At 45.8% G+C, this 19179-nt stretch overlaps 1 protein-coding gene across 6 annotated transcripts in view; it reads left to right on the top strand.

The window, feature by feature from the left end:
- The window catches only part of ADARB1 (adenosine deaminase RNA specific B1), a 127873-nt gene that overhangs the window by 95467 nt on the left and 13227 nt on the right, over window positions 1-19179 (top strand). For 5 of the 6 annotated variants that reach the window (XM_084754302.1, XM_084754300.1, XM_084754301.1 and 2 more), the window contains 5 exons: window positions 136-250; window positions 3632-3800; window positions 4771-4949; window positions 5970-6138; window positions 16441-16622. In XM_084754302.1, the coding sequence (XP_084610428.1) occupies window positions 136-250; window positions 3632-3800; window positions 4771-4949; window positions 5970-6138; window positions 16441-16622 (814 nt within the window). The remainder of the gene's footprint in view (window positions 1-135; window positions 251-3631; window positions 3801-4770; window positions 4950-5969; window positions 6139-16440; window positions 16623-19179) is intronic. The other variant, XM_084754298.1, reaches the window with a different exon arrangement.

The following is a 19179-nucleotide window of genomic DNA, read 5'->3' as shown; positions in this document are numbered from 1 at the left end:
TGGGCACACATACATACATGTATACACACACACCACAGGTGCCACCCCCACCTCCCCCCACTTGGTTCCACCACAGGTGCCACCCCCACCTCCCCTGACTCCCGGCACTAAACTTGGTCTCCGCTCTTCACCCAGGTTTTGGCAGATGCTGTCTCACGCCTGGTCCTGGGTAAGTTCAGTGACCTGACAGACAACTTTTCCTCCCCTCATGCACGAAGAAAAGTGCTTTCTGGAGTAGTGATGACCACAGGTAAGCATCTAGCATTCTGTTCAGCCATAAATATCCACAGCCTTGTGACACCAGCAGAAAATTGCTTTTTATTCTCTCTGTCTTTATGCACCTGCCATATACATGTATAGGGATTGTCCTCAGAAGCCTTTTTTCCTCCTCAAGACTGAGAACATAGCTTAGTGGGCAGAACACATGTTTAACAGTCAAGATTTATGAGGTCAATCCCCAGCAAACTGCTCCCCCCCAAAAAACCCACACACACAAAAAAAACTCTTTTCCTCCAAAATGTTCAACTTTTTAAAAAGTGTGTATCTGTCTCTCTCTCTCTCTCTGTGTGTGTGTGTGTGTGTGTGTGTGTGTGTGTGTGTGTGTTGCCTATTTGTATGTAAGTATACCACAATCATACAGTGTCCTCAGAGGCCAGAAGAAGGTATCAGTGTTGCCTTAGAACTGGACTTACAGATAGTTGCCTTGTGGGTACCGAGAGCTAAACCTGTGCTCTTAACTGCTGGGCCATCTCTTTAGGCCCCCAAGATAGTCAGCTTTTTAACCTGTCTTTCTTTTGGAGAGAGCATGGTCTATTACCACATGACGTCACTATGACCAAATGTGCTCTGGAAGCAGTCTACTGCTGTTTCTGTCTTCTGTTGAACGTAGACCTTTTCTACTTTCTCAGTGTCAGTGCTGCCACATCAGAGTGATTTCTCTGGAGAGCTGGGGAAACGCTTGTGAAATCAGAAAATCTGGGAAGTTTGTAAAGCACACTGCAGAGGTGTGCCTATGAGGGCGTTTCCAGAGAGTAACAAGGGTGAGAGACCTGCCTCTGTGTCTGGCAGCATCCCATATGAGGCGGGAGGTTCAGAAAGAGTTTAAAAATGGGCATGGGGAAGCCCATTAATCTAAGCATAGTCATTCTCGTTCTCTGCCTTTCTTGCAGTCTCTCTTCCTCTCCCTTCATTCTCCCTCACCCCCCCCCACCCACACTCATATTCCTAAACAAATCCCTTTCCTGGTCACTACCATATATGACCTGCTCTGCCACACACACACACACACACACACACACACACACACACTGGACTGCAACTGCAGAAACCCAGCCTAAGTTAAAAAAAAACAAAAAACAAAAAAACCTCCCCTTTTAGTTTTCTCATGAATTTGTCACACCAGTGATAAATGTGACAGAAATTTGGTGCCATCTGTGATACCAAGTGGGATTGTTGCTGTGACTGACAGACTGTGGTTCAGAAAAGGCTTTTGGAAGTGGCTTGTGGGAGGAATTTTAGAAAAGTTTGGAGGTGTGGGCCTAGAATGAAGTAAGCTCAGCTTAATGAGTGATGCTGAGGGGCTTGGAGGACCAGAACAACTAAAAATGTGGACAGAGCTAAGGTTCCGGGTGGGAACCCAGAATGTGCTGGAAGTTTGCGTTACACTGTGGCAAAGAGCTCATCTGCATTGCCTATTGCCCCTGTCCTTCCCATTTGGAATGAGAGGTTTATCCCGTGTTGGGAATATGTAAAATGTGCTTTAACTGTCACAGGGGCTCACAGCTAAGATCCTGCCTTGAGTCTCGGTAGACTTTGGATTGAACAGTGTTGGGACTGTCAAGATTATGGTACTCTTAGAAGAAGTAAAGTAAATGCATTTTTCATTAATATTCTCTTGGAAGCCAAGGATGAGCTGATGTTTTAAGATGTGTTTGGCTGCCAAGTTGACAAGGGGTGGACTTAGGATGGCTAATCTTGATTGTCAGTGTGATTTGAGAAGTGACTAGGTATTTTTGTAAGGGCTTGTCCAGAGAGGGTATGTGGAGAGGGGACTAAGGCTCAATGTGGATGGTACTGTCCTACAGGAAGAGGCCCAGGTGGAGCAGAAAAGGAAAGAGGGGAAGGCCCATGAGTGCAGATGTTCTCTCTGCTTCTAGCCACCAGGAGTTAAGCTATTCTGTTCTATTTTGCCATTGTGGACTAAAACCTTGAATTGTGAGTCAAAATAAAACATTCCCCCTTTAAATTGTTCTCTCAGGAATTCCTTTAGGGAAAACAGAAAAGACTAACAATGCCAGTCACCTCAAGGGCTTTTGTATGTTTTTTTCTGAGTTAGCTTGTAGCCAAAATATATATGTAAAGCCAGTGAAAGGGAGCTAGGTACACAGGTTCCACGCTCTCAGCGGTTGAGTGGCCCTAGGCAGGTTATTAATCCCTGCAACCTGTGGTTCTTCTCTTCAAAATATAAACAAAAGCTCCTCAGAAGGACACCATGAGGGCAAGTGGTGAGAAGGATTTGCTAACTCCCCTGGCCCAGTGTCTCCCACATAGTCTGTGTCCTTGTGCCTTTTCTTGTTGCCATGAGCAGATGCCCTGATAAAAAGCAGCTTAGGTGGCAGTATTTCACCTCATAGTTGGAGAAGTCCAGCATGGTGGGGAAGTCACTTGGCAGAAGCTTGAAGCACCTGACCACACTGCATCTGCAGTCAAGACATGGAGAAGATGAGTGTTTTGTTCACTTCCCTCTCCTCCCTTTTATGCAGTCAGGAGCATTCCCTAGCTCAGGGAATGGTGCTGCCCACAGTGGGTGCGTCTTCCCATTTCAATTAGTCTAATCAAGAAAATCTCTCATACGTATGCCCAAAGGCCAACCTGGTATAAGATAACCCCTTAGAGATGTGCCCAGAGAGTGTCAAGTCGACAGTTAACACTAACCTTCACAGCACGGAACACGCTTCTATTTCAGTCATTGTGAGTCTGCTCTCACAATGCTTTGTTGATGCTGTTGGATTTCTTGTTCGTTTGTTCTTGTTGTGCTAGAGATGTATCCCAGGGCCTCACACATGCTAAGTTCTACCTATTTCTACCGCTGGGACACGTTCCCTCCCATATTTAGGTCTTTGTAGCATGTCTTGGTCAGAGATCTGCTTTGCAGGATTTAATCATGACCTCTCTGGAAGGTCACATTGTGTATGGTTTCATTCTTGGTGTAGGTAAGTGTGAAAAGTTGCTAATGAAACCCATGAAAGCTGATTCCATTTTCCTTTTGGTGTTCTTGAGCCTGTAGGTCATTCCTCCTAGCCTCCTTAATAGTTTACTTTAGAGACGAGCGGATTCCAGGCCAGTTGGTGTTTGTGTGATTGTTCAAACACCCACGCATGCCAGTGGAAATGGCCACATGGGGTTTAGGTTGTAGACTCCAGAGTGGGGAAGGTAGCACCCTGGAAGTGGCACATAACAGAGGCTCAGGGAGAGGCTATTAGGTTCAAGTTTCTCAGGTAGGAATCAGGAGACACAAAAGACATGCGAAAAAAGGCTCAGGTGTTCAACTGACCCTGAATGGCCCAGTTGCCAAGAGCACATGTCAAACAGGGCAGAATCATTAGTTGCCAGTCACTCTCCTGTCTTTCAGGTACAGACGTCAAAGATGCCAAGGTGATAAGTGTTTCAACAGGGACGAAATGTATCAACGGTGAATACATGAGTGACCGTGGCCTCGCACTAAATGACTGCCATGCAGAGATAATCTCCCGAAGGTCCCTGCTCAGGTTTCTTTATGCACAGCTTGAGCTTTATTTAAAGTAAGTTTAGGAGTAAACAAGTGAAGGAAGCTATTTTAAAAATACTTTCTATCAGAAAGCATTGCATAGCCTTTACTTGTTTCTGTAAGCACTGAGTTCTCAGGAGTGTAACTGTGTGAGGAATCTAAGGCCGAGCCTTGCTCTCCCCTGATGCTGTCTGAGCAGGTCCCACTCTCCCATGATGCTCAGATATGAACTAGAGTGGACTAACTCAACACACACACACACACACACACACACACACACACACACACACACTTACGTAAGACAGATACACAGAAACATAGCAGAATCACACATTTCAAGTCCATAACTTAAGATGGTGGTTTTTGTCTCATGCACTGTGAATATAAACATGCCTTCCTACCTGAGAGGTGGTGGCGCACACCTTTAATCCCAGTACACGGAGTTCAAGGCCAGCCTGGGTGTACAGAGCTATTTCCAGGACAGCCAGAGCTACAAAGGGAAAAGCTTTGTCTTGAAAAGCTTAAAAAAAAAAAAGATAACAAAACAAAACAAACAAACAAAAACTGTGCTTTCCTAAACATAGTCCTTTTCATTTCAGTCAGCATGCATGGGCAGAACTGATCTTGCACCTGACTCCTTTTCTTGACAATGCCATTTCTTCCATGTTGTCTTTCTCCCTTGAGCCATACCTGAGAAGGAGTGGTCACTCATAGTTGACAACACTGAGTGGACCTGAACTGTGGATTACTATAAACAGGGGTAACAATGATTCCACTTCAAGCCAGACGTAGTGGTGCACAACTGTAATTCCCAGCAGTAGGGGAGCTGAGGCAACAGAACCCCAGGTTCGAGGCCAACCTGGTGTACATAGCAAGATCCTGCTTCCAGAAAACTCACCTCTCCCCCTCTGAAAGTCCTGGCCTCTGTGTCGTTCTGAGCCACAGTAGACCCCCGCGCTGATGGCGCCCACCTTCAGTTGTCTCTCGTAACTCTTCCCATGCAGTAACAAAGAAGACCAGAAAAAGTCCATATTTCAGCGGTCGGAACGTGGCGGGTTCCGGCTGAAGGACACCGTGCAGTTCCACCTGTACATCAGTACCTCGCCCTGCGGAGATGCCCGGATATTCTCTCCCCACGAGCCAGTGCTAGAGGGTATGACGCCAGAATCTCACCAGCTGACAGGTTTTTAAGAGAACATAATATAATGTAGTGTTAGAATACATCCACATCAATGTTCTTTTTTCCCTTTGTTTTGTTTTTAAAAATTCAGCCTTAGGTATGGATTTGATAAGAGTCCTGTGAACGTGCATGTTCTTTCTTCCCAACTAAGCATTCAGTTTGAAATTTTTAATGAATGAAAAATGCTAATTCTAAGAGGAAGGTGCTAAGTGATGCCTGTATTCACAGTGAGTGCTGGCTGGTGAGTGTGTGACTGAAGCCTGCGGCACTTTACAGAAGCAGGTGGGCACAGGCAATTGAGGCCAGCCAGGCACTGTGGCTTTGTGACACTTTGTATCTACCTCCCTACTCTCATGCCTAAGCCCCATGCATTCCAAATGGATTTTCCTGGGTTGTAAAAACAGTAATACTCACTGTAAATAATTGCTATTTTAAAATAATAATAAAAAATTAAAGTCACCAGCACTTGGGGAGGTAGAGGCAGATGGATCTTTGTGAGTTCAGGCCAGCCTGGCCTACAAAGTGAGTTCAGGAAAGCCAAGACGATGCAGAAAAGCCCTGTCTAGAAAAAACAGAAAATGAACAAACAAAAAAATTAAAGTCACCCATATTCATATACCTCACTGCTAATCAGTATCTTCACATACTCCCAATGGGTTGACTTCTGTGTTTGTTTTATTTTTGAGATGATAAAAATATAAAGGTTAATATATAATAAGCACTCAAGTATCTGTCACTCAGAATTAGCAAATCTTAGCCATTTTCTCCATTTGTTTCCACTCGTTAACGATGGAAATCATCTCAGCTAAAGTGTAAACCACCTTTTTCCATGTTCATAAACGTGGTCTGTATTATGTCTTTTCAGTTTAATTTTACATATTTACTGGAATGTATAGTTTGGCTCAAATAAATGTTCACATAAATATCCATAAATTATACTTTAAATTTTAGTATGTTAGAGGTGCTTTTCAGTAAGATAGCTGTTTTATTACCTGTGTGTTTTGAACCCCTTCTTTCTTTTAGAACCAGCAGATAGACATCCAAATCGCAAAGCAAGGGGACAGCTACGGACGAAAATAGAGTCTGGTGAGGGGACAATCCCCGTGCGCTCAAATGCTAGCATCCAGACCTGGGATGGGGTGCTGCAGGGGGAACGGCTGCTCACCATGTCCTGCAGTGACAAGATAGCACGGTAAGGCCACTAGGGCCCCTCTCTGTGCATGTGTGGGTTCTTACAAGCCCTTTCCTAACTCCCCACCTTCAGAATTGTGCTCCAAGAGTTCTCTAAGGACTAAGGTTCCACACAGGTGCTCCCAGGGTAACCTGGAACAACAAGGGAGACCATGGCACAGGGCACTCCGGTGTTCCCATACCACTTGCTTCAGAACATTCATTTTGCCTTTTATTATGTTTTCCTCAACATAGATATCAGGGCTACGCTGATTATGTTGGGCATTCTACAGATTATATTTTACACAATTTGCTCCCTGAGGAACACATGCAAACATTTCCTTGTCAGCAGGGAGCGCAGTGCCCATGGCTGCTGTGCCCATCAGTTAACACTTTGATAACTGATCTTTACCAACTAGAACAATGTGAGCCATCCCATGCCAAAGCTGGCGCTCCATGAACACTCTGCTCTAGTTACCACATGCCTGGGAAGCAGCTTCTCTTGGGAGCTTAGATCCAGGTCAGATTTTAGAAATCTGTTTCTTCAGATGCCAGCATGAGTTCCAGTGGCTCCCCTGTTTTTATGTTTCAGTTAATGTATTTCAGCCAGTGATAGAAAATATTCAAAAGTGCAAATGCATATAGAAAAATCAAATCTCTCTACAGAGCATGCACACCCCTGTGGCCCCAGGGTGAGCAGTTCTGGGCTGGCGACCCAGGAGCTTTGGAACTGGCATAGACATAGTGCGTGTGTATCTTTCCCCCTTCACATCAGACGGGTCATATGCCCGACCTGATGTGTTCTCACAAGGCTTAGGGAGGCACGTCTCACAGTGCACCTGGCATAAAACCTAGTCATCACTCATGAACCACTCATCTTTTCAACTGCTGTGAGCTCTTTGCTTTGATTTTTCTCTAAGATGGGTTTCATAGGGGAGCCCCAAGACTCAAAGCTGGATTAATCACACATATGCCTTGGACCATCCTCTTCAAACACTGTGCAGGTTCGGTAACTCTTAGCTAAAGAAAGAAAAGAAAGAAAAAATCCAGAGGACAAAAGTGTTCTTGATTTTGGAGGCTCCTGAGTTTAGAAATATTTTGGAGGCTCTACTACTGATGGAGCACGTCTCACCGAAAACTCAAAACCTACATGCTCCGAACCCCGCAGGGCCTTAGTAGTGTGCTGCCTGCCCTGCAGTAGCGTGTTTGCTCTTCATGTGTCTTTCCAGCTCACTGTCCATATGCTTTTCTGTTTGTATGTGTGTACGTGTGCTGTGAGGCCCACTAGTGCTGTGCATGTCAGCGTTTAAGTGTGTGTGTTGCTAATTACGGAGGTGCTGTTACACTCTAAGTCCCATTTTGTTTCTCCTTTTTATTCAGCTGTTTGACCTTTTTCTTTATGTAAGTCATTATTTCTGAGTTTTGCAAGTATTCTGACTTAGTCATGGGCTGCTGCCATCATGATGGGCACCGGGATTCACTTTAGCTGCCTTCTCCCTGCACTCCTGACTTCAGGAAGCCTGTAGCAAAACCTGTGCTAGAGCCTCTGGGGCTTTAGGAGTCTCATAACTAACTTCACAGAAGATATCAAGTTGCTGTCGCGTCAGCCCACCCCGTGCATACATATATTTGCTTCCACCACATTTTGTAAACAGGCATCTTGGCATTTAGTTTGCATTCTCTTGTTACTGGGGCCATGGGGCATTTCTTCAGTAGATGTGAAACACTAATTGTTCTTTTTTACTATCTTTAAATTGTATATTTATATCCTTTACCCGTTTGTCTTTAGGTTGCTTTCGTTTGAAGCCTTTTTCTTATTCCTGTTTTAATATTTACTTACTTTATTTGTATGTGTGAGTGCCTGCATGTACCACATGTTTTGTTTGCATGAGTGCCTGCATGTTTCTATGTATGCTGCGTGCATGCCTGTTGTGGTCTGCAGAGGCCAGCAGAAGGCATTAGAGTCACCACAGTGGTTGTGAGCGCTCATGTGAGTGCTGGGGCCTGGGCCTAGGTCCACTGCTGAGCCATCTCTCCAGTCATGCCCTTTTCTTCTTGATTTGGAGAGATCCTTTTATGGTTGGCATTATTGTCATCCTTAAACCTTTGAGGCGATTCATGCCTTCTCCAGACCTTTGCCATTGAGTGGCCTTGTCACCTGCTGGAGATGGTAACCAAACATGTGAGGGCTTATCTGTAGCCTCTCCCTTCCGTTCTGCTCACTGTGTGTTTGTATTGTCAGGATCACAGTGTTTTGAGTACTATTACTTTATACCATTTTGAAATCAGCAACTAGGACTCTTCAACTATATTCTCTTTTTTTTCTAAGTTGCTTTGGCTTCCTAGAGGAATTTGTTGCATCCCATTGCTTTTGTATGTTTTATTTTTATTCTCATGCATGTAAACTCCCTCGCAACTTTGGTTTGTTGATGCCTTCAGAGCATAACATTTTGTTTCCATATCCTTAATTTTTCCACTTGCATTTTATTTTGATTTATAGTTTTACTCTATTGTGATGGAAATATATTTGTATGATTTAATTTTTCTTGAAGTTTGTAAAATTTTTGAGGCTGGGGTGTGGTCTGCCCTGGAGAATGCTCTAGATGCACTTGGGGAGCATGTGTGGTCCACTGTTCTTACGGTGGAGTGTTCTGTCTGTGTTAGATCCAGATGCTCTGCAGTGTCCTAAGTCTATTGCCTCCGCTTTGCTCTTCCCTCTGAGGTGTACACAGTTGAGTGCGGTGTTGGCATTCCCTAACATCATCATGTCTGTTTCTTCCTTAAGATCTGCCATGGTTTGCCTCATGTTTTCAGAAGTTCTGTGGCTTGCTGTCTGATAGTCATTGGTTTGTTGTTGTTGTTGTTGTTGTTGTTGTTGTTGTTGTTGTTGTTGTTTTACACATTGATGTGTCCATTGGCAGGTAGTGGTGTGGAAGTCAGGAGACTACTTGCAGAAATTGGTTCTCTCCTTCCACTATATGAGTCCAAGCGATTTAACTCAGGTTGTTAGTGCCCTTACCCATGAGCCACTCTGCTGGCCCCATCGATATGCTGTGTTTTCTTGCTGGCGAGCTGACTGCTGTATCATCAGATACTATCTTTTGTCTCTTCTGGATTTTTTAAATTTAAAAATCTATGTTATCTAATTGTTCCTGCTTATTTGGTTATATTTTTCAGGAAATACCTCTTTTTATCCTTTTACTTGCAGCATGCCCATGTCCTTAGATCTGAAGTAAACATCTTAGTATGTAATTCACGCTGTTGTGCTTTAATCCGTTTGTCAGTCTGGTCCTTTCGCAGGAAAGTTTAGTCTGTTAACACATAAAGTATTCTGGTAGCAGGGGTTAGCTTGTTATTTTGGTGTGGCATGCAGTTTTACCTCTCCCTTTATTGATTCACTGATTTATTCTCTTCCTGACTGCCTCATAGGAGGCTCATTTCTGTTTGTGTTTCCTACAGAACTTCCTTTGTTGCTATGAATCTTTTTTTTTTTTTAAGATTTTTAAAACGTATGTACATGTGTGTGGCGGGGGTCCATGCAGGTGTGTGTGAGGCCAGAAGTGTGGAATAGCGTTGGAGCTGGAGTTACAGGCAGCTGTAAGCCCCTGATGTGGATGCTGGGAGCCATGCTTAGGCTCTCTAGAAGAGCAATACCTCCTCTTCAATGCCCTATAGCTACATAAAACGTCTTAAATTATAGCATTCTATTTTAAAGTGGTAATGCTGTAACTTCAAATACATATAAGAACCCTTCCTTTCTAGCTCCACTCCCTCATACTTTGTCAATAGCACAGATTCTGTCTTCGCATGTTTTATACCCACTTACATAAATCTATAGGCAAATTTATTTAAATCAAAGTTAATAAAAATTGCAAGCCAGGTATGGTGATGTCTACCCAGTCCCACAGCACGGAAGGCCAAAGCATGAGAATCCTGTGTTCAAAGCTGAACTGCATAGATAGTCCCTATCTAAAGATAAATAAATAAGTAAACTGTTTTATAATATTATTTATTATAAATATAAAAAGCATAAATATTTATTATATAATAGTTAATTTTTTAAGATTTCTTTTTACTCACGAGTGTGTGTGTCTGTATGAGGGAATGACATACGTGCAGGGTGGATGTGGAGGCCAGGAAAGGGGGTTGGATCCCTTGGAGCTGGAGTTACAGGAGGTTGCGAGCCACCTACATGGGTGCTGGGAACTGAACTCCAGTTTGGGGGTTGTTTTTGCTTTTTTTTGTTTGTTTGTTTTTTCAAGATATGGTTTCTCTGTGTAGCCTTGGCTGTCCTGGACTCACTTTGTAGACCAGGCTGGCCTCGAACTCACAGCGATCCACCTGCCTCTGCCTCCTGAGTGCTGGGGTTAAAGGCGTGCGCCACCACACCCGGCTGAACTCCAGTTTTCTAAGCAAGTGCTCTAAACAGCTTAGCTGTCTCTCCAGCCCCTGAAGTTACTGTGTTTGTTCGTATGTTTTCCTTTGCAGGAGAGCCTCGTGTTCTTACACAGCGTTCTGATGCTGTCTTATGGAGGGAACTGAGTACATTTTCCCACTCCTTCCTGGTTCATAGTTTTTACTGAGAAACTGATAAACTCTCTTTCTATGAGCACTGACTTTTCGCTGATGCTTCCCAAGATTGTTTTTGTCTTGACTCAATTTGATTGAAATGTACTCACTGTCATTTTCCTTATATTTATGCTCATTTCAGTTCGTTGCCCTTGAATCTATGTGTTCTCTTTCTTCCCTTGTGGTTTCTGGCATTTCTTCAAATAAACTTAGGTTCCTTTTCTCTTTCTCTCTTGGAATTCCCAGGACTTGCATGTTCTGCACACTGCTGTTCATAAGCCCCATGGCCTGTCTTCATTTATATTCTTTGCATCTTTCTAATCTTCTCTCCTGATGATTTTGATGGCCAGTCTTCAAGATCACTGGCTTTTCTCCCCGTTGATTTCCACAGGCCAGTTTTTCAGTTCATTTGTTTTCTTCATGTTCATAATCTCTCGTGTAGTGATACAGTTGCCTCCGTGTTGGTAGCCTCATTTGTCTGTGCACTCTCTCCGTGGCGCTCAGTGCCTGTGTTCTCTTTTAGCTCATTAGGCGTCTTTATGTCAGTTACTTTAAAGTATTTTCCAGGCCACTCATAGGTCTGCATTTCTTTAAGGTTGGGTTCTAGAAATTTCTTACTACTCCTTAAGTCCATGTTTTTGCTCTCATCTTTGGTACCTTTTATTTATTTACTTAGCTGGGATTGAGCACTCAGAACAAGAATCAGCCCCTGGCCGCTGTTTATTGACTTTGTGCCAGGAAGTCCTTCCTAAGAAGTTCTGGTTTTTCTGAGTTCCTTGGTGTCCTGGAGCCTGGCAGCAAAACGGGGTCCTAATCTGGTGCTTGCCTGTCTTCAGTGGCTTCTAAACTCCAGTCCCAGTGCCTAATCAGCCACGATGGACACCAGTCCTCTGGACAGACTTCAGATCGGCAAGATGCTGGTTTATAACCTACCCTGTTTTATCCCACAGCATGAAGGTTTTCTCCGTACTCTACACCTCCCTTGTATGCCAGACACCACTGCCTTTCCTGTCCCTTCACTGCTGTGTCAGCTGAGTTTTACAGTGGTCCAGATCCTGCAGATTCTCAGCTAAACACAATTCCTAAGTTATTAATATTTGCCAAAGTTCCACACCAATAAAAACGAGAGCCATGCATGTAGTAAGAACCCTCAATCAGCATCAAGTTAGAATGTAGATTAGGAGCAACCTTGACTTTGCAGACAGAGGCACCGGTTTACAGGGTGTGCTGAGTGAAGAGAATCTGCTTTTGGCTGGGGTGGGGGGTGTCACACAAACAGATGCCAAAGTCAGAAGTCTCAAAACTCTTGTCTTTTATGTCATATTTAAGAGCAATTCTTTGACGAAACGCAAAGACCAATTGATAGAAATAGGAATGACATACATTTTCAGAAAAGACAACAAAGCTAAGAAATGCTTACTCAGAAAAATCATGGTCCAAAAATAATATAGGGGCCAGAAAGATGCCAGTTAGATGCAGAGCCTCCAAACAGGCCACTTGTTCCTCTTGTGGGAGAGCCCTACAGTGTTCCAAAACAGATGGAGAGCGGAGGGCTGGCCTAGGCTGAGAGTGGGGAGAGAGGCACTGGAGGTCACCATAGCATCCAGCTAGCCCGACAGTGGGGACAGCCCTAGAAGGGTAACCCTTAGCTTAGGACAATGAGAGGCCCTATCAAGAGGCGGAGAATCTTCCTGGGACTGCTAAGTCTGTGGCCTCTGCTGCCCCAGGATGCAGGACAGGTGGTAGGTAGGCAAAAGCTGCTTCATGGACAGGGAAGGGCTCTTCTACAGAGGCATAGGAAGCCCCTGGAAGAGCCACCCTGCATGCAGGTACAGGTGGTTTCTCTGAAAGTTGTCACATGGAAGCAGAGAGGAAGGAACCCACTGAGCAAACTCCTGTCCTGAAGGGGCTGCTTGTCTGAGCGAGGGCTGTGGAAAGAGGTCATGCTTGGGTCAGTGTAGTGCTCTTGTTGTATGTTTTCTGGTCAGTGTCCTTGGGTGGTCAGGGCCAGGCCAGGTCAGGCTCTGCAATAGATTCAGGGGAGACAGATCAGGTAACAGCACTGTGTAACTCATCCTCAGACAATAACCTAAAGTAAACAAAAAAGGCTCTAGACCAGTCCTGAACCCAGCATGACAAGCCTAAGACCAGGAGGCGGGAGTATCTATTGTCTTCTGGTGACAAATGAGTCCCCTTCCTGGGGCCTGAGCAGGGAGGCTCCTCATCTAGTGCCCTGGCTGTGTAGCCATAACGACAAAAAGGAACAGAAGGAGGGCATGGTGGAGGAGAAGGATTGTTGTAGGTAGGAGGGAGAGGTGGGCATGGAACCTGGGCAGGCATCTCTAGGGGTGCATGCGTGCATACATGTGGTATTTGGTGAACGTGTTACCATGTGGAATCTGGCTATATCTGTGATATCCTTGCCCAGTGGTCAGTGGTCTGGGAAAGTAAGCATGACTGTTCTCTGTAAGGCCGATTGACATGAGCTTGTCTCCAGCAGAGCTTGCTGAGGAGCTCTGTTCTCTGCCCAGTGCCTCAGAGCTCTAGAAGCTCCTGGGATCTCCTAGGAAGTGTGTGTTCAGAATTAATGACTCCTGACAGATGCTGGTTTCTGCAAGACTCTGCATTACTGCCCAGGGGACTGAGTTCTGCTAAAACTGACTAAATCAGCAGGCTTCTCATCTGCATCAGAAGGGAGCCCTTGGGCCTCCAGAGCTGAATCATTTCAGATGTTCTCTTTGGATGGAGAAGGCTGGTTTAATTTCCTTTTTCGAGGGTAGAAAGAGTACATCCTAGGAATTACAGGTTGTCCATTCAGCATGCTGACCTCCTTTGTGGGGGCTGAGGGAGGTCACAGAGACAGAAGTATAAGGCACATGAAAAGCTGATGAGGGAGCTCAGTGGTGGTTCCTGTGTGCCCAGTCCTCTAGGCTGAAGCTGGGAGATTGTGTAACCTGGAGCCCAGGCCTGAGGGGTGGGGGCTGGTAAGAGAGAGCTGGCCTGTTGGGCAGCTGTTTTCTGGGGAACCTGTTGGGGGGTTCCTGCAAGGGTGTGCACTAGACGAGTCAGTGTCTTCCCAGGGCTGCTGCAGGGAGAGACTGAGGGCCAGACCTCTTGCTTCCTTCAGGAGGGGGCTCAATGGCAAGGACAAGAATGGCATCATTTGACCCTGGTCTAGCTATGGTGTTAACCAGAGGTCAGATCCTAGATCTAAATTTTTTTAAGATTTATTTATTTATTATGTATACAATGTGCCTGCCTGCCAGAAGGGGCACCAGATCTCATTGTAGATGGTTATGAGCCACCATGTGGTTGCTGGGAATTGAGCTCAGGGCCTTTGGAAGAACAACCAGAGCTCTTAACCTCTGAGCCATCTCTCCAGACCCCCTAGATATATTTTTAAAAGCAAATTCATAAGATTTGCTGTGACTGGAAGGGAGAGATAAAGGTAATGCTAGGTGTAGCCATAACGACAAAAAGGAACAGAAGGAGGGCATGGTGGAGGAGAAGGATTGTTGTAGGTAGGAGGGAGAGCTTAGCCAGAGGCATCTAGAAGGACCTAGACAGAAGATGACCAACCAGCCAACTGAACAGAGCCGTGTGAGAAGAAGGAAGAGGAAAGGGGAGAGAGGGGAACCAGGAGCAGCAGTCAAGAGAGCAGGAGGCCAAAAAAGGACCACACAGCCAAAATGGCTGGGTTACAGAGGGGAGAGTAGCTGGGGAAGGGCAGCCCAGCCAGGCGCACTCTGTAACAAGTAGGGACTCTGGACGCTGAGAGAACCTAGCAGTTAATAGGTACCTAGCAGGCCTGAGCAGCTGGAGGCAGGAGGCTAAAGCTTGACTGGATGCAGCTTTACCTGAGTATTTGAGTGAGCAATTGAGTAAGGCTCAGCAATTGAGTGAGGCTCAGCAATTGCTTATGTGGAGCCCTCCCTGTTGTTCACCAGCTGTGACCCATTAAGTACCCATCTGCCTTCTGCTGCCTTGAAGGTCAGAGGCTGAAGTTCATCTGAGGGTCACCTGGGTATACAGTGCACATCCAGTGACAGTAGATCCAGGGTAAGTTCAAGGTTATGTCTTAGTGCTCTTCCAGTCAGGAGTTCTCTTCTTCCCACATCTGATGTTTGTAGCATCACGGCCACTTACCTGGACTCTTGCTTCAGACACATGTACCTCAGGAGCCCTCTCTCCCTGAATCCCTGTACTGATGACATCACTTTCTAAAATGCAGGGCCAGTCAGACTCTCTCCATTGACACCCGTGTCAAATGGGATCGAGTCCTCCAGAACCCACTTAGGATCTCACCCTTCCCCTTACTGGCTCCTGGCCACCCAGATCAATCCCGCCCTCTGGCCGGCCTGTCCATGGTTACCCCCACCTGTCCCAAAGGCTGCAGTATGTCCTCCTGCATCCCCTCTCTCTTTAGGGATCAGCCTCAGGAGCAGCTCAAGAAGCCTTCTCTAAAGTTGATACCTCCTCTTACGCGGGTAGTCTCTCTCATTCCTTTTCTCACAGAACTGCCTGTACCTCAGTTGCTGGTTCTTCATCGATTTGCCTTTTTGCTGCTTTATTGTTCAGCATCTGGGCTGTGTCTTCTGTCCTCTTCCATCACATGTGACACACAAAGTTGCTTAGTAGGCAGTAGTTTGCACCTTGCTCGGCTTTTCTTGTCTGTGGGGTGAAGAGAGCAAGCACATAGTAGGCCAGTGGTATGTCAGAGTGTTGCCACTGCAGGTGTCACCCAGTGGTGCAATAAGTGCCAGCGTGTTGCCACTCTCTCTGTCTCCAGTGTGCACCACAGTTGTTATCAACCCACATACACCTCCCAGTGCCCCACCCCGGCACCATCCTCTGAGGAGCTCCACCTGAGACTGCAGCCCTGGATCAGGCCACTTGTTCCCTGTCTGAGCAGCCATTTAATTAGAAACAAGGAAAGCGTGTGTGTGTGTGTGTGTGTGTGTGTGTGTGTGTGTGTGTGTGTGTGTGTGTGTACATACATATATACATAGATATACACATATATCTATGTATATACACACACATTTGCCCTTGTGAAATTTCCTTCAAAGTTTTTCACAAGAAACATGTGGCTTCTTGATACCTTTTAAGAAATAGCCTCCAGGAAGTGCATTGTCATGGAAAAACATGCTAGTTAGTTTTTTGACAGCTTGACACAAACCTAGACATAGCTGGAAAGAGGGGATCTTAATTGAGAAAATGTCACCATAAGACTGACATGTAGGCAAACCATAGGGATTTTTTTTAAATGATTGATGTGGGAGTGCCCAGCCTAAAGGGGCCATTTCCACTACTGGGCAGGTGGTCTCAGATGGTGTAAGAAAGCAGGCTGAGCTTGGTAAAGCTATGGGAAGCAGGCCAGTAAGTGCTTTCTCCATGTCTAATGCTTCACTTCCTGCTTCCAGGTTCCTGCCTTGACTTCCTGCTCTGGCTTGCCTCAGTGATGGCGAGTGACCACTCTGAGAGTTATCAGATGAAATAAACCCCAAGTTGCTTTTAGTCGTGACATTTTTGTTACAGTGATAGAGACCCTAAAACTATGACACAGAGTTATTTCATGGTATAAGATAATTTTTAAATAAAACTTTGTTTAAAAACTGAGATGCTAAATCACCAATTTTCACTGCCGTGGTCTTCACCTTTTACAGTTCCTCCAGCATTAGCTTGGGTCTCTGCTGTGTCTGTGTGTGATGCCTTACCTGTGTCTGCTGAGATCTTCTGCTTCTTCTCTCTGCAGCTGGAACGTGGTAGGCATCCAGGGGTCCCTGCTCAGCATTTTCGTAGAGCCCATCTACTTCTCCAGCATCATCTTGGGCAGCCTGTACCATGGGGACCACCTCTCCAGGGCCATGTACCAGCGGATCTCCAACATAGAGGACCTGCCACCACTCTACACCCTCAACAAGCCCCTGCTCAGCGGCAAGTACCCTCGCGTCGCCATCCTACCTCAGTGCCCCTAGCTCAAAGTGTCTGGGTCCTACGCATCACCCTACCTGGAGCCAATGTATGGCTGCCAAGCAGCCAGAAAAGCCATTAAAATGGGAGCAAGACCTCGTCCCTGAGCCTCTTGGCCTGGTCTCCAGGACTGTTTAAGGCAGTCCTACAAGACAAATGCCTTTCCACACTTGTGAGCCTTGCTAGTGGCTAGAGAGGTTGCAGGAGCCCAACACCTCTGTGCTTTCTTATGTACTTTGTATTCACTCCTGCCCCAGTGACAAAGGCTTAGGCATTCTTCCCCAGACCAGCCAGGCTGGGGCTTGGCAGCCATCCACCCTCACTCAGATGCTATCCCGTGCTGCTGGCGTCTGCCTACCCAGCTCCCTCTGAACCATGAGTGTGGCAGCTGTGCTGACCACACCAGCCTCTCCTTCACTGGTACCTTCTCCTGCCTTTTACACCTTTATTACTGGTTTCTTTTCTTTTTTAGAGTGTCAGTGCCTAACAGTAATGTGAACAGGAGCTTTTGAATTCAAAGGTCCTAACTTCTAAGCCCACCCTTATTTAAAAGGACACAGTTAAGGTATTTTTACTCTTTCAAAAAATAACATTTTACTTACTTCTGTAAGCTCAAAACTAAAACCATATCCTAAACTAAAAAATGCTTTTTGGGGGGTGCATGTGTACTGTGCCTCAGTGCTTGGCTGCTAGCATGTCGTTAACTGCAAGAAAGCAGTGTGGACTTTTGTTTGACAGCATGTCTGTCAGAGCATATGAAGTCAGCCGGGAAGGACATAGATGAAGGTTATCTAGGGTCAAATATTGCAGCTCCCAATTTAGTCCTTTTTTTTTTTTTTTAAATCATAAGGCCTATGGTTAAGTTGAACTTTATTAGCTGTTGCTGTAACAAGATATTTGAGAGCACATGCTTTATAAAAAGATGCTTGTTTAGCTCACAGTTTTTGAGCCTGAAAGTGCAAGATAGGCGCCTCATCAGTTCAGCATCTAGCTCACATGGGATGCATAGGAAGGCATCACAATAGAGAGACGAACGCATGCAGAGCCCATGGTGGGGCTGGAGAGATGGCTCAGCAGTCAGTAGCACTCAAGTTCAGTCCTAGTACCCACACAGTGGCTCATAACCTCCTCCAACTCCAGGTCTAGGCAATCTGTTGCCTCTGCTGGCTTCCACAGGCACACACACAACTAGGGTGTATCTTCCCACCTGCATGCGTGCGTGCACACACACACACACACACACAAGAGCAAGGTAAGGGTCAGGACCCCTATTTATAAGAACTTGCTCTCCAGGAACTGACGGGGCTCTGTGAGAGCACTGATCCCATATGAGGGTACGTGCCCGGTGACCAGCCTCCTCTACTAGGCCTCAACTCTGAAAGGTTCCTCCACCTTAGCCTCAGCTCTGTAAGCACAAGCTTCTGCACGTGGCCTTCAGAGAGCACAGTCCAACCAGACCCAAAGCCCAGTGAGTGTTCAGCTCTGGTTGTCTCTCTTGTACTCATTCTTAGAGTGTGAATACAAGATACAATGCACCCAGATGCCCCAAAGAAGCTAACTATACTATCTAAGCAACATCCCATCAAGAGCTGAAATCTGGAATGGACCACATTTATGAAAGTCAGATGTGTTTTAGCATTTTTATGTATATAAAATTCATATAAACATAAAAATATAATGACATATCTGCAGGGTAGAATATAAAGTTACTATTGTGTTCCTGGTTTTTGAGAGTGCAAAGCATATGAAAGAAAATATTCACCTTTTCTTCTCACATCACCTCTGCTCCCTGAGACCTTCGTGACTCTTCATTTTTGTAGTCCCTGCCCCCAGCCTACCTACATTCCCATAGACCACACCTGCAGTGCAGCCAACAAGGTTGACTTTGTAGGTGTCAAAGAAAGCCTGGGTCACCACCCTTTGTTGGCTGCCTCGTTGGTATCCTGTGTGCCTTAGTTTCTTCTTTTGCCAAGTTATTGGGATGGGCCAGGTGCCTTTCCTGATCCTTCAGGAGTGCGGCCCAGTTTCAGGAAGCAGAGTGTGAGCCACGGCAGCACACCCTTCACTGCAAGGTACAGCTGCTTCCAATGTTTTCCTTGCAAACAGCAGTGCAGGGTGTCGCCTCTGTATTGCTCGAGTGAGGATGCTGTGAGGCTGGCAAAGGATGGCCCAACAGCAAGTCAGGTGACCCAGGGACTGCGTAGAGGGCAGGCAGACACTCCTGCTTCCACAGTCCATAGCACATCAGATCCCCGAAGAGGTGAAGATGGAGACAGATACCATAGTGGTGTCACCAGAAACAAAAGCAGTCAGAGAACTTGGTATCCTCTTCGATTTGTGAGGTCACACTTTTGGAAAGTCCCCGTCATAGCAGAGCCTTTGCAGTTCTCTAGAGTCAAGGTCCCTGTTTATAAGAACTGTGGCTTGAGCAAAGGGACAATTGGGACAGCAGTCAATTTCTGTCAGCCCCTAGCTAGGCCGCGCAGATGTTTAAAGTTCAAGCATGTCTTACAGTTGGTGG

Source organism: Acomys minous (assembly GCF_964271855.1).
Source record: "Acomys minous genome assembly, chromosome: 13".
Classification (NCBI taxonomy): Eukaryota; Metazoa; Chordata; class Mammalia; order Rodentia; family Muridae; genus Acomys; species Acomys minous.
The sequence above is the reverse complement of the archived record's forward strand: the minus strand, read 5'-3'. Positions and strand labels throughout refer to the sequence as shown.